The sequence below is a fragment of the Epinephelus lanceolatus genome, chromosome 19, assembly GCF_041903045.1.
Source record: "Epinephelus lanceolatus isolate andai-2023 chromosome 19, ASM4190304v1, whole genome shotgun sequence".
Classification (NCBI taxonomy): domain Eukaryota; kingdom Metazoa; phylum Chordata; class Actinopteri; order Perciformes; family Serranidae; genus Epinephelus; species Epinephelus lanceolatus.
Window position 1 is genome coordinate 39,078,926 of NC_135752.1, and position 15,043 is coordinate 39,093,968.

General features: G+C 37.7%; 1 protein-coding gene across 1 annotated transcript; it reads left to right on the forward strand.

Moving 5' to 3' along the window:
• Positions 1–338: 338 nt before the first annotated feature.
• slc25a1b (slc25a1 solute carrier family 25 member 1b) lies at positions 339–14,485 on the forward strand. Its single transcript, XM_078161897.1, has 9 exons — positions 339–672; positions 6,140–6,247; positions 7,823–7,922; positions 9,062–9,200; positions 11,236–11,320; positions 11,521–11,625; positions 11,720–11,835; positions 11,921–11,994; positions 12,893–14,485. Exons 1-9 carry the CDS (start codon positions 561–563, stop codon positions 13,005–13,007), a joined length of 954 nt encoding a protein of 317 aa, XP_078018023.1. The 5' UTR covers positions 339–560; the 3' UTR covers positions 13,008–14,485.
• Positions 14,486–15,043: the final 558 nt, after the last annotated feature.

Genomic DNA, 15,043 nt, shown 5'->3' on the forward strand with positions numbered 1-15,043 from the left:
GAACCAGAGGATCAGGCGAAAGGGGAGGAGTCACATGTGCAGATACATGAAGCAAACTTAAGGTAGGAAAAAAGAGACAAGAAATTAAAAAAAATAAATAAGAAAAATTAATAAATGATGTAAAGAACAGTCCCTTATTGTCTCTGTGCAGCAGTGAGCTGACTAACAGCTCCCTCTAGAGGCCATCAGTGGTATTTAAGGTGGGCGGGACAAACTGCAGCCTGAGTCAGCGCTGTGCAGAGGAACTCTCCGGTCCACCTTAAATGTTTGTGACAAACATGGCGTTTTTTTCCGTCTCGGGGGAAAGTATGGTGTCCTGCCCCGCCCTGACTGAACACAGACTCGACGGAGGGAACCTCACAGTGAAAAGTCCACAGACACTATCAAGTCCACATCTGCACCCAGAGTCCAATGGTCAGGGTCTGCACCGGAGCTGCTTCCTGCACACAGCACACACACTGCATGAGAGGACACTGACTGCTGCTGACTGGCTCTGAGCACACCGAGCACAACCTGCTGACACATTACAGAGCACAAAGTTAGGCCGAGGTCTCGCAGTCATGTCCGGGCAGCCTCGATTTGTGAGTCCGTTTCACAGACCTCAGTGTTTGGCTGCTGCAGCTCCGGCGGGGGGAGCTAAGTTCACACACCCGGGGAAGGCGATCCTGGCAGGTAAGAAAGTTTCTGCACACACACACACACACACACACACACACACACACTCAGAGGCGGAAGGTGAAGTTGTTTACAAGTTAGAGCTGTGAGGCAGGGTGAGCAGAGGGGAGCACAGCTGTTTACTGAGAGTGCATGTTGCTTAAACACACAGGAGAGGTGCACTGTGCTCTGCAGGCACGAGACACTGGGTTTAAAGTCAAATAAAAGTAACTGTGATATCTGCAGCTCCAGATTGATGCATAACCTCTGCACACAGCAGCTTGTTGGACAGTCTGTGTGTGCTGGGACCTTTAAACTTCCCCCACACAGAAGCCTGTCTGACATGAACTGATCACTTGCCTCATTAGTCAATCAGTGACAGATGCTCAAACCTCTACAGGGCAATCATTACTGGCAACATTGCAACACTATAAGAAAGAGCAACCGTTGCATCTGATGATGTTCGAACCTCCAAAGTTCAGAAGAGAAACTTCATGTGTCTGTATAATTCCCTGCGCCCTGCCGTCAGCAGTTCAGTGGGTGTTTTGCCGTGACCTGGTGACCTCACACTGTGTGCACAGAGGCCGCCGGGTCTCCATGTTCAGTTCCACGAGCCACGATGACAAAGCACATTGCTCCGTCAGCCTCTGTGCACGTTCACCTGGGTTACAACAGGCCTGTCACAAGCTGAGTCCAGGAGCTTTGGCAAAAGGGCCACGAAAGGTCAGAGATGATTATCCATGCTGTTTGATCTACGAGCAGGGCCACATTAAAGCTGCTGAAGAGGAGGGTGGTTTTCAGATGTTGTGTGCTGTAGTCGGTGAGGTCGGTCCAAAATACAGGATGACAAAGCATCTATCAACAAGTCACAAGAGAATAATTACATCACACGCCAAGGCTTTATGAAACCACTAATCCCTCTGAAACAGACAGCAGCCCCTGTTACACTGAGGGTGAAATGAGGACTGAACCTAATGTATAATTATGTTTAATTTATTTTTGTCACACACATAAAACTCTTTGCCTCAAACCACAAAAATGCAAAAAACAACAACCCAAATTTAAAGGTACAGTTTTGACATCTTGGTAAATATATACACAGAGTTGTAAGAAAACATCGACATCACCTGCGTCCGTCTCTTGCGAAATATGAAGCTAATGCTGCGTAACATTTACGTCTGAAGTCCAAAGTCAAAGCTGGGAATGACGTCACAGCGGTGTCGACCACGCGCAACAAATCAGAATGCCAATATGTTGCCAGCAATATCAGTTGATAACAACGCATTACGGTGTATTTTGCATCACTAACACTGTCGCAACATGACCACAGATAAAAATTGGACAGTACGATGCGTACGACTGATTTAATGAGACACTAATAAGACAGAAATGCTTAAAAGTACATTTCTTAACATGGACGATTTAAAATGACTTAAGTATCATAAATAAATAAATAAATATATAAATATTGACAGGAATAATTAAACAAACAAACAAACAATTATGTTATAAATATTCTGAATATTAAATACATATTAAATATATTATATAAATACAGAAATTATTAAATTAATTAATGCTGAAATACGAAATTAGTAAATAAAAAAAGAAAAGAATATAAAAAATAATTAAATAAATTTTGAAAAAAATGTTGAAATAAATGCATAAACAAATACAATTTAAAAAGTAAATATTTAAACCAGGCACACATAAAAAAATATCGCAAAGAAATTTCTACATTTTTGTACATCTACATTTATTTATTTCTGTATTTCTGTGTCTGTATGATAATGATACTTAATTATTTTATAGCATTTATTTCTTCTTTTTATGTATCTACTTTAATCCATGTATTAATTATTTATTTATTTATACTTCTGTCATTTCCATCCTCTGTATTTTCATTATCGTTGATGCGTGGAGTAGCCATCTTGGATTTTGCAGTCAGGGTTAGTAAAGCTCCTCCAACTATCAAGTCGGAAATCAGAAATCAAATGACGTCACACCTGAGTCGACCGTACGCAAGTCAGAAAGCCAATATGATGTTAGCAATACCAGTTCAAGCCAGGTAGCTACTGTTAGCAATATCAGGTGATAACAATGCGTTACGTTGTATTTTGCGCTACGAACACTGTCGCAACATGACCACAGATAGAAGTTGGACAATACTGTGTGTGAATGTTTTAATGAGACACAAATAAGACAGATGTGCTAATAAACAGAATATTACTACAGCTTTCACTACTGTTGATGCACAGAGTAGCCATCTTGGATTTGAGTTCGTGGTTAGTGAGGTGCCTTTGACTTTCCGAATCAAAAAAAACAACTTTTTGGGGGCGTTAGAGTTGAAATATTCAACCGGCAATATATTCCGATATTCCGACTTCCCAGCGCAAATGAATCGCACCATAAAGTTAGGAGATGGTTAGCCTAGCTTACTATCCCGGAAACAGGATGGCCTGACTACGTCCCAGGAAATATCTTCACTAAAAAACACTTATTGTAGTGTTTATACTTAACTTTTAAAATAGACAACATATATTGTATTCCTTAGTCAGCTTTTGTTGCTGGTAACTGGATTTTGTTACCTTCGCACAAAGCTAGGCTAGCTGTTTCCCTTGGTTTCCAGTCTCTATGCTAAGCTAAACTAGCTGGTTGTAGCCTGATGTTTAGCGTACAGACATGAGAGTGGTTTCAGGGTTCATCTAACTAGTGAGATTTAGAGCTGGTAGCTGGATTTTGTTACCTTCACACAAAGCTAGGCTAGCTGTTTCCCTGTGTTTCTAGTCTCTATGCTAAGCTAGGCTAGCTGGCTGTAGCTTTATGTTTAGCATACAGACATGAGAGTGGTTTCAGGGTTCATCTAACTAGTGAGATTTAGAGCTGGTAGCTGGATTTTGTTACCTTCACACAAAGCTAGGCTACCTGTTTCCTTCTGTTTCCAGTCTCTATGCTAAGCAAAGCTAAGCTAACTAGCTGCTTGCTGTAGCTTCATATTCAGTGTACAGACATGGGAGTGGTGTCAAGGTTCATCTGACTGTTGTCAAACATGTCCAAAAATGTCCCAGTATTTATTGACAGTGTGATTATGAGTAACGTTTACACAAACATTATCTAATCCATGACAATAACCAGTGTAGCTTCTTGTAATTACAGTAATCACACACTTTACAAGCCTTAATTATGAGAGCATAAAACAACAGGTATCACAGAGTGGTCATGTGTTTGATCTTGAATGATTAAAGGTACATTTTGTGTTGAAAGTGTCTTTAAACAAAGTCTGAAACTTTAAAAACACCTGTTTATTGTCCGTACGTGTCGGACTCTTCTATATCTTTTTCCAGCTTGAATACACGGACACAATGCAGGTACCACACATAGGTTTGTTTACAGATGATGATGATGATGATGTGGACTGTTTTTTGATGCAAGTCTAATGAGTAGGTGCAGCTACAGCTGTGTAGAGCCAGAGGAATGCTTGGGTGTGTAGCCAGCATGCACAACAAACATTGTAATCTTGTTTTTGCATGAGCACAACTGGTGTGTTGTAATTCTCTGCATGGCATTTTGCAAGAGAGAGTGTGTGCATGTTAAAGCAGCAACAAAGGGCCCTTTTTAAAGAGCGAGGATGAATTTAAGCTCGTAAGTTAACCACATAGCCTCCACGTTTCACTGTAAAGCTTTTTAAAGTTTTTTTTAAAATAGAAAATGTTTTGTTTTAGCAACTACTCGTTAGTCGAGGCCCGTAGAAGTATTTTGAGATGAAAGTACAAGTATGGACGTCAACTTCTCACTTGTTTGCTCCTTTACTGCTGCTTCATGCAAATGTTTCCAGCTCACCAGAGGAGTCACACCACTCTCAGGCTGTGGGTCTGTGGGTCTGTAATGCACAGTATGTGCCCTGAAGGCCACACACCCCCTTGAGTTGGAGTCGGGCCAGGGGGAGTATCTGTAGGCAGGATCGTACTGAGATCAGCCGAACCAATCAGCTGCAGGCTGCGTGTTTGCTGTTGAACGGCAGATGTGTGACATCCAGGGTTTTAAGGTGGAGCGGGTTCACGCTGTAGATGAGACGCTGTGCATAACACACTCACACACACTGTAGACTTCCTGTGATGATGACTAACGTGCACCCTGCTGACAACTATTAAGGGAAACTTTCAAGTCATCTCCTCAGACTTTAACCTATAAACTTTTTTTACACACCTATGGTGTTATTTATTTGATATTAACTGTGTCTATATTTATTATTATTTTACCTCTTTAAAAAACTGTTCTACTTTGTTTTAATGATCCTTGTTTTGCATCTGTGTTTTTATTTTTTATTAATTTATTATTTTTTGGGAAGCACGTTTTATTGCATGTATTTGTATGAAATTCTGGATAAATATAATTAAATTTATTCACTGTGAAAAAAGCTGTGGAAATCTCTCAACATGTAAGTTGGTGTAATAAAGTTTGCCAGTTACAACCAAAATTTGTAGTTTGTAAAACAAATATTTAAGTGAACACAGTATATTTTTTAATGATTTATATTTTGTTATTTTTCCCATTTTTTTTAAACACAGTATAGACAAAATGTAAATAACAAACGTCATATTACACTTTATAAAATACAAAGAAAATACAATAAATGAATAAATATTTCTAAAAAATTAAGGGTGTCACGATACATTGATATTGACGATAACTGTTATATTAAAAAATTTAAATATTATAAAATTTTATAAATGTTATACTGATGAATATTCTAAATATATTTTAAAAAGAAATATTTATTTATTTATTTAAATAATCCAGTACCTCTTAAATTTGTTTTTTATTTATTTATTTTTTTAACACACTTACTTTCCCTCCCTCCTCCAACACCATCTGATGGCCTTTTCACTATCCACTAATTGTAATTACTCTTTTTGTGCGCTTTTGTACACTCGTATTCTGAGTGTAATTAATTTGCCAAAAAAAAGAGACAAAACGCACACTAAACAAAGCTGAAGATGAATTTGACTGTTAGCTTTTAAAAGAAAAATTCTATAGATAATGCGATAACATCATTATTGTGAAATCTTTTGTCCATGATAATTGTGTTGTAAAAAATCTGCTATCCTGACAGCCCAAAATTAAGTTAAATTAAATTAAATACATAAAGTGAAATAAACCGATGAAATAAGTTAAAAAAACAGGCCAAAATTATAATATTCTGTGTTGTCATTAAGTCTGTATGAGCACAACATCTCAAATAGATCCTGAATTATTGTGGATAGTTAAGAGTTTTCAAAGAAACACATATTTGTGTTGTAAAGTAGATCAGATGAAGATAAACTGCATTTTCATGATCAATAATTGTTTGTCGTTACACTGTCTGTCTGAATGCATCTTTCTCCCTGAAGTGCACTTGTGTGGTGTTGACAGTAAAACCTTTACAATGTTAATGCTTCCTGACTCTGAGTCTGAGTGTAACGGCGTGTTGTGACTGTTATTCCAGGCGGGATCGCAGGAGGCATCGAGATCTGCATCACCTTCCCCACAGAGTACGTGAAAACACAGCTGCAGCTCGACGAGAAGGCCAATCCTCCCAAATACAGAGGCATCGGTGAGTTCGTCTCCACCGTCTGTTTAAATTTGTTGTGAAACCTGTGAGTGTTGATGTTATCATGAGTCATTATAAGGCAACTACACTCTGTGGTCACTTTATTAGGAACGCCTGTTAAATCTGATGTAATCAAATAATGCAACAGCTCAGGCAGCAACTTCCACATTTACAAAGATAATGGTGTTTATATTCAACTGATGCGGTTGGAAAGGTATACATTTTTATTTACCTCTAATACATGTTTTGTTTACAAGGATTTTCAGGCCATACATAAATCAGTAGTTCAGTGGCTAAATTTCGATGCACATTTCTGGATGAGTAAATATACAAGAGTCGTAAAACAGTAAGAGACACACTACTATCACTACTACTACTAATAATAGTAGTAATAATAATAATAATAATTTGTATTATAGAAATAGTGATAGTGATGCAAACATTTTTCTTTTTCTTTTACTATTATAATACTTTTACTTTTTTTATTTTAATTGTTTTATTTTTATTTATTTACTTTATTTATTTCCACTATTATGATACTATGCGTATTCATTTTTATTTTCACTTTATTATTTGTATTATTTATTTTTACTATGATAATGCTGTTACGTAATTAGAATAATAATAATAATCATTATCATTATTATTTTAGTATTATAAAAGTGAAAAAAGTAAATATAAAATCATTAATATTATTATTATTGTTGTTATAATATAGAGACGGTGATAGCAATACAAAAATTTATGCAAAAATGTGTTTTTATTTTTCTCTTATAACACTTATTTTTATTATTTATTTTATTTTTATGTAAGTACTTTTATTTTATTACTTACTGTTTACTTGTTACTTTACTTAATTTTTACTTATTTTTATCACAATTACCATCTCTCTATTTTATTTCATTTTCTCTCTGTGTATTTATAATTAAAAATAATAATAATCATAATTATAATGATGTTAACTTATTATTATTATTATTATTATTATTATCATTATTATGCTAAAGAAAAATGTAAATAAAATAGATGGTTATAGTGATATAGAAAAATGTAATAAAAATAAAATAAAATAAGATAAAATTGAGCAGTAGTTATTACTGAGGTGGCAGCTTTTTACTGCAAACTACCACCTCAGTAATAAACATATCGTTATATTAATACCTCTTTAATGAGACCTCTATCTTATAAACACAAACACATCCCTCGCTGCATGTGAAACAGTCAGTGTAGACGTTGTGTTGTTACAGATTTAAGTTCAGACATGAAGGAACACGTGTGTATGTGCGCTGTAGGTTAGTGTTTATCTCTCCAATGGGAGCTGGTGAACTTTGGCACCCACTGTGTTTTTCTGAGGAAACTCTGTATGAAGAGCTGTTGATTCAGGCTGCAACACACACACACACACACACACATGTAGAGCCCACAGATTCACTGTTCTCGTCTTTTGTAACTTCACCGTTACAGTGAGATTTCCATAACAAAGCAGCTGCAGGTTTTTCTTGGCAACAGTTTTGTAGTTTTTAGATTCGGTGTAATAAATGATAGTTTGGTGACGTCCCCTGTGTCGCCCTCCTACAGTCGACTGTGTGAAGCAGACGGTGAACGGTCATGGGGTGAGGGGTCTCTACAGAGGGCTGAGCTCGCTGCTGTACGGCTCTATACCTAAGGCAGCTGTCAGGTACTGCAGCCTCACACACCTGAGCACACACACACTTTGTGAATGTATGAACAGTTTACATGTCTTCATATCCCACATTAGCTCCAGCTTCTCTAATGTGACGGTTTGCTGCTTCTCTGTTTTCATATCATTGTAAAATAAATATCTGTGGGTTTTGGTCGTTAGTTGGACAAAATAAGCGATTTTTAAAACCGTATCATTTCATATTTATTTTAAACCTAAAAAAATAGACATGAACAGACAGAATGAAAGTAGTATTCACAAATAATGAAAAGCAGTTGTAGGTGTAAAGTTAGTTTGATTTACACATTTGATAAGGAGTGTGAGGAAGTATAAATGTATTATATCCCACCTCTTCTTCATCAGTCACTGACTGAAATGAAACAGACAGCTTCCTCATGTAGATAAACCTACCTCTAAATATACCATTGTTACTACCTTTTAAATTTGTCACACAAAAAATAACCCATATACATGGAAGCGTATTGCATTCCCTTGACAAATAAAAAAAGCCCTGTTTTTCTGAGTAATTTTTTCCCTGTTTTTTGTGGCAATTTGTTTCTGTTTTTTTTTTGTTTGTTTGTTTGTTTTTTTGTGGTAATTTTTTTTTCTGTTTTTTTTTTTTTTTGGTGGTATTTTTTTCTGTGTTTTTTTTTGTGGCAATTTTTTTCTGTTTTTTGTGGTATTTTTTTTTTTTTTTTATCAATAAAATCATGCCCATACACGTTTGTCAGCTAACGTTGTTACAACCTGTTACAACCTAACCTGTTAAATTGAGCGATGGGCCTACACTAGAAAGATGCAGTGGAAAACATAGCTAGATTATCATACCCTGTGTGTAACTAACTACGTGCCTTACCCTTGTTGATCCCGTAGTTGAAATTGTGTAGGAGCAGGAGCACGGATGCAAAATACATCCATTCTGGCCTGTGTGTGTGTGTGTGTATGACAACAGAGTGAAAAAAATTAATTTCCCCTCAGGGATTAATAAAGTATATTATCATCTTCTTCTTTCTTTAAAACCACTACATTCATTGATCCTGTATAAAAGCTGCTTTATTAGAGAGTGCGACAGATTATTTTACATTTTGAGTCACTGATCTTTTTTTGATTCCCCATTCACTTATTTCACTTCACAGATTCGGGGTGTTTGAGTTCCTCAGTAACAAGGTGCGTGATGAAAATGGAAAACTAGACGGCATGACGGGATTCCTCTGCGGCCTCGGAGCTGGAGTTGCAGAGGCTGTGTTCGTAGTGTGTCCTATGGAGACAGTAAAGGTAAAAAAAATCACATTATTAAACATGTATTAATTAATTATTTGGCCACTAGGAGGCAGCGTAACAAGCTGCAAACACAACACTGATGTGACCAATAAGGGAGACATGCTGTGTCTTTTACTGCCTCAAAAACGCAAGGTTGGGCGTTGGCTACTCATGTGCCTAATCTGTGCCGACATAACCAGCACTTTACTGTAGCCTACTTACCAGAAACCCAGACTCATCCGACCAGGCAACGTTTTTCCAATCCTCTATTGTCCAGTTTTGGTGAGAAAACCCGTGTGAATTGTAGCCTCAGTTTCCTGTTGTTAGCTGACAGGAGTGGCACCTGGTGTGGTCTTCTGCTGCTGTAGCCCATCTGCTTCAAGGTTGGACAAGGTGTTGTTGCTTCAGAGATGCTCTTCTGCACACCTTGGTTGGAACCAGTGCTTATTTGACTTCCTGTTGCCTTTCTATCATCTTGAACCAGTCTGGCCATTCTCCTCTGACCTCTGGCATCAACAAGGCATTTTGGCTCACTGGATATTTGCTCTTTTTGGGACCATCCTCTGTAAACCCTAGAGATGGTTGTGCTGAAAATCCCAGTAAATCCTCAGACCAGCCCGTCTGGCACCAACAACCATGCCACGTTCAAAGTCACTTCAATCACCTTTCTTCATCATTCTGATGCTCCGTTTGAACTTCAGCAGCTCGTCTTCACCATGTCTACGTGACTAAATGTATTGAGCTGCTGACACCTGATTGGCTGATTAGTTATTTGCATTAATAAGCAGTTGAACAGGTGTTCCTAATAAAGTGGCTGGTGAGTGCATATAGAAATATATCAGTTACAGGAGACATTTGTCTGCAGGGCAAGTACTTTTACTCTTACATGAGTACATTTCACTTATAATACTGAGGTAGGATATTTAATGCAGTAGTATACATAGTATAGCGTTGTGTATATATATGTTTATATTATTTAATTTTAATTGTATATGTTGTATGTATTCTGCACTATTTTGTGTCTCAGATACTCATTTTGTTTTACTTGCTTGATTTTCTTTGATACTCCTTGAGAACATGATCACACAGAAAGTGTTTTGCAGGTTGCAAAACATGAGGCGTACTGCACTGCCTTCTTCTTTTTCAATGGAATGCCACTGGTAAAAACAAAAACAAAAAACACTCCCTGCACCTTTCTATTGTTGCCAGGCAACCATGCCATCACCTCCTTACCCTAACCTTCCTGTGTAATCAATCTACCGTTTTGGTTTGTTTGGACAGTAATGAGTGTGTAGCTGCTGCCATGTTGAGGCAGAGGGTGCTGTCTGTAGCTCTGGTTGAGGGTGAGAGGCTGTCAGCAGATAAACAGAGATCTGTGTGGGTACATGAGACCCTAAAAAAGAGGCTGGATCATGGGGAGTACCACCAGTTGGTCCAGGAGCTTCTCCTCCAAAAAGACGCCATCAGCTGCTAAAACGCTTTCTGTGTGATCAGGGCCTTAATGAGCATTATTATTGGAGGGAGCCTGAGATCTTGTGTTCATGACATTAAAGAACTTGAAACCTGGATTTTAATTAGGTTTGCTGGTACTTTGACTGAAATAAAGGTACTTTAAAAAGTACTTTAGCACCACTGACTTCCTACAGCATCCTATGGCACCACCGTGACCAACACCATCAGATGGGACGATTCAGTTCAGCTCAAGTTAAAGAACTTTATTGAAAACAAAATGACAAAATGTTTCCTGCATAACAGAAGATGCTCTTTGTGTGTCCAGTGAGAAGTCTCGACAACCTGTCTTTGATGATTTTTGTAAATGGGCAATCAAGAATCAACCTCCATGACACCAGGACAAAAAACACTTGTTACCTGAACAGTTTCCTCTCATTTTCACTCATCCATCTCTAATGCTGTTTCACTTATTACAGCATTACTGTTTGCAGAACCCTGCATGTCTCAGATTTAAAATGCTTCTACACGCATTAATGTTCTGATCCTTTGTCTCTTTGCTTTGACAAATTTATTAATCATTGTTATGATATCATTTCAGGTCAAATTCATCCATGATCAGACATCAGCAAACCCAAAGTACAAGGGCTTTTTCCATGGAGTGAGGGAGATTATTAGATCCCAAGGTAAAGGAGGGTTTCCGCATTTCTGCAGGCTCTGTTGCGTTTTACTGCTCCCTACTGTTCCAGCTCCACCACATGATGATTCCCTTCTTCTGTACTTGAGTCATCACATCTATTATTTATAAGATTATATTCTTAGCCTCATTAGCTTCTGAACTGGAGAGCTATGAGACTTTGATCTAATAATGCTGATGTGTCTGCAGGACTGAAGGGGACGTACCAAGGTCTCACAGCCACCGTGTTGAAACAAGGCTCCAACCAGGCCATCCGCTTCTACGTCATGACTTCCCTGAGGAACTGGTACAGAGGTGTGTGAGCGAATAAATTCCATGTCTCTATAATCACCACATATAAAATGAAAATGCAGCCAAAGCCTTCATCCTCTGTTTCTGAAACACTAAGGTGATGACCCCAACAAAAAAATTAACCCCCTGGTGACTGGTATGTTTGGAGCTGTTGCTGGTGCTGCCAGTGTGTTTGGGAACACTCCCCTGGATGTCATTAAGACCAGAATGCAGGTTGGTTTAATCACATGTTCACCTGTTTGAATCTCATAATTTAACCCTGAGCAAAGTGACTAACAAGTAACGTTATACTCAACAGGGTCTGGAAGCTCACAAGTACAAAGGCACAGTGGACTGTGCCATCAAGATCATGAAGTATGAAGGAGTAAAAGCGTAAGTTCATAGACATAGTTGACTGACGGTACAAAGAGTTTGTATATTTTGAGCTGTTTTTGTGGACAGTTTGGAGTTTGCCTCATATCTTTACAGAATCTACGCTCCTGTTTACACAATAATTCTGCAATAATTTTAACTGTGTGTAACCTAGGGCTGCCCCTGACTAAGAATTTTCCTTGGCGACCAATCATTTTGCTCCATTAGTCGACTAGTATGTTTCTGATATGAATGTAATGACTAAATGATATATTTTGGTGGTTTGAGTTGAAGGCGGGAGAGAGAATAGTATCGGCAACTATCAAACTGATTCAGAAACAGTAAGGAGTGTACGTCACTTGAGTGTGGCAATACTCAGAACTCAATACACAATCACTGCTGGTTATGTGCAAAATTTAAGAAATATGGAAAAGAAATATCTCATTTCTTTATACAAAGAGTTCTTAAGTTGGTGCAGACGTACCCTGCCTGGCCAAAGTTTAGTATCCTTAGAATAGAAGTTGTTTTACATTCTTCTCCACTCTGCCAAGAAGTCAGTTCTCAGGGCACCACTGTTGTGGAATACCTCAAGGCACCATCCTGGGACCCCTTATGTTGTCCCTTCACTTGATCATGTAGTTCACAAGAAGTGTTTTTCTCAGCACCATGCTGATGTATAAATATTAAGGCCTGTAGTACATGTTTTTAGTGGGACTGTAGTTTAATCCACCATTTTGGATTTTAAAGATAATGTTGTCATTAGTATTAGTATAGTGGTGTTTTGTGTAAAAAGGCGAACAAGTTTTCATGATAATCCATTTCTAAATAACCTTTCCAAGTGACTTATGTATTTGAAACCTTTTAGGTGCATCTTTTAATGCCCTGAAGTAGCATATTCACTCTTTCTTTTGTCCTTCAGGTTCTACAAAGGTACTGTGCCCCGGCTGGGTCGGGTGTGTATGGACGTGGCCTTAGTCTTCATAATCTACGACGAAGTTGTGAAGGTCTTAAACATTGTTTGGAAGACAGACTGAAAAGGACCCCCCCGACGGTGCAACTCAACAAGCAGGAGTGTTAGGACAGGCCAATCACATTACTAACCAGGCCAAGTCCCAAACCAGTCTCCTTAAACCCTGCGTCTAGGTTCTAATATCTACCTCTAAGTGATTTTCAGAGAGAAAGAAAGGGATTGGTATGTTCTTGATTTTATTTATAACACCGCTATGACAAGTGGAAGCATGATCTGCATGAAAAAAGGCTTCAGACTGCAGTCACTGCTTGCTGTTTTTCTTAAATTCCAGAAGGGGGGAAGTTCCTTACGAGGTCAGGGAAAGGAACGGGGCATTTATTTAGATTCGATTGACTTGAGATTTGGGAACGCCAGCCAACAGCACAGACAACCACAGTGCTTTGAGTTCAGTTATACTGATGCTTTATGAACTTAATCAAAGAAAAACCAATGCCCGACCCAACTTAATGTGATTAAGATGCTGCAGGCAAGGAAATCATACTTGAAATGAGAGAATATACCACAGATCGAACATTGTAAAGCCCTCTTTATGCAAATGTGTAGATGTTTCTCTATTAGACTTTTCAAAAGTATTATTTCTTTAATTTTCTGATGAGATCATTTATGTTAACATGTCACATGCCGCAGGGGCTACAGGTACATTCACAACTAAATGCCTTAAATCACAATTTCCAGATGAATCCAGATTGTAGGTCCTTGTAGATCCAGAGAGGCAGCTTTTAATTATGTCACACGACTTCTATAGAAACGCACATTTTCCACAAAACAGTGCTAAGTTGCAGAGATGTTTTAGATCAATTAGCTAGATTGATGCTACAAAAAAGTGCCTATGTATTGTGAGATTCATTTTGAGATTAAGAATGATTGAATGTTGTGTGTGCTCAGTCACTACAGATTGTTTTGTGATAATAAGCTCTGTTGCACACGCTGCAGCAGTGCCAGATGTTTAATTCCAGGTAGTTTCTGAAGTATTCCTGTGATGTTCATACCCTCTAAATTCATTGTAATTATTGATGAAGTTTTTGCTTTTAAAATTCATATTGCCATTATTGCATAGACTGTTAGAGAAGTGCCATTAACAGTGCCTTCCATCTCATTCCAGAGTGGTTTAGGATAGCTTTTATTGCAGATTCCGTTTTTAATTTTTAACCACGTTAATTGCCTTTTACTTTTTACACAAATGTATGACAGAATATGCCAACTGCTGCTCATATACTTATATATAATGCCATGTTTTAGACTGGAGTTTGTAGCTTGTGAGTCTGACATATTCACATGCAATGCAATTAACTGTTTTTACAACTGTTTTCTTTTTTAGCTCCAGTTTGCATACATGTGGACTCTGTGTCATAGCTATTTAAAGAGCTTTTTCTTAAATGTTAAGACTTGAAAAAATTCCAGTAGTAAAACCGAGTATTGTGCCTTCAGTCTAATTAATTCTAACATGGATGCTGACAAATAAATGTTGGATCAGACTGTTAATGTTGTCGTGTTTATTTCAACTGTCATCCTGCCTGGTATCATTTTATAAGGATTTTTTGTTCACAGCAGTGATGGGAGTAGTAATACCACAGTGTAGAAATACTTTTTAACAAAGAAAATCCTGCATTCAAATCTAAAGTGGAAGTACAGAAGTATCAGCAGCAAGATATACTTTAAGTACTCATAATGCCGAATGACCTGTTTCTGAATAATATATATGATCAGAACATAGTTACTGATGCATTAATGTATGTGTCTCTTAAATGTTGCAGCAGGTAAAGGTGGAACCTGTAAGTTCTCATCATACAACCTATAATAATAATAATACTAATACAGTGCTCAGAGGGTTACTTTTGAAATTTAATAGATTACAGGTTACTAATCACACTGTTAAAATTGTAAAATGTAATGTAAAGTAATATAACTGTTGTAAGTACCTCACCTTATTACATTTGATGACTTTTAGATTACTTTTCTAACAAATGTTTTAAACTAGCCAATTTCAAAAAGTCGTAAGTGCAAAAGTGTTGTGCTCAAATTTGTCCCAACGGCTTTGCG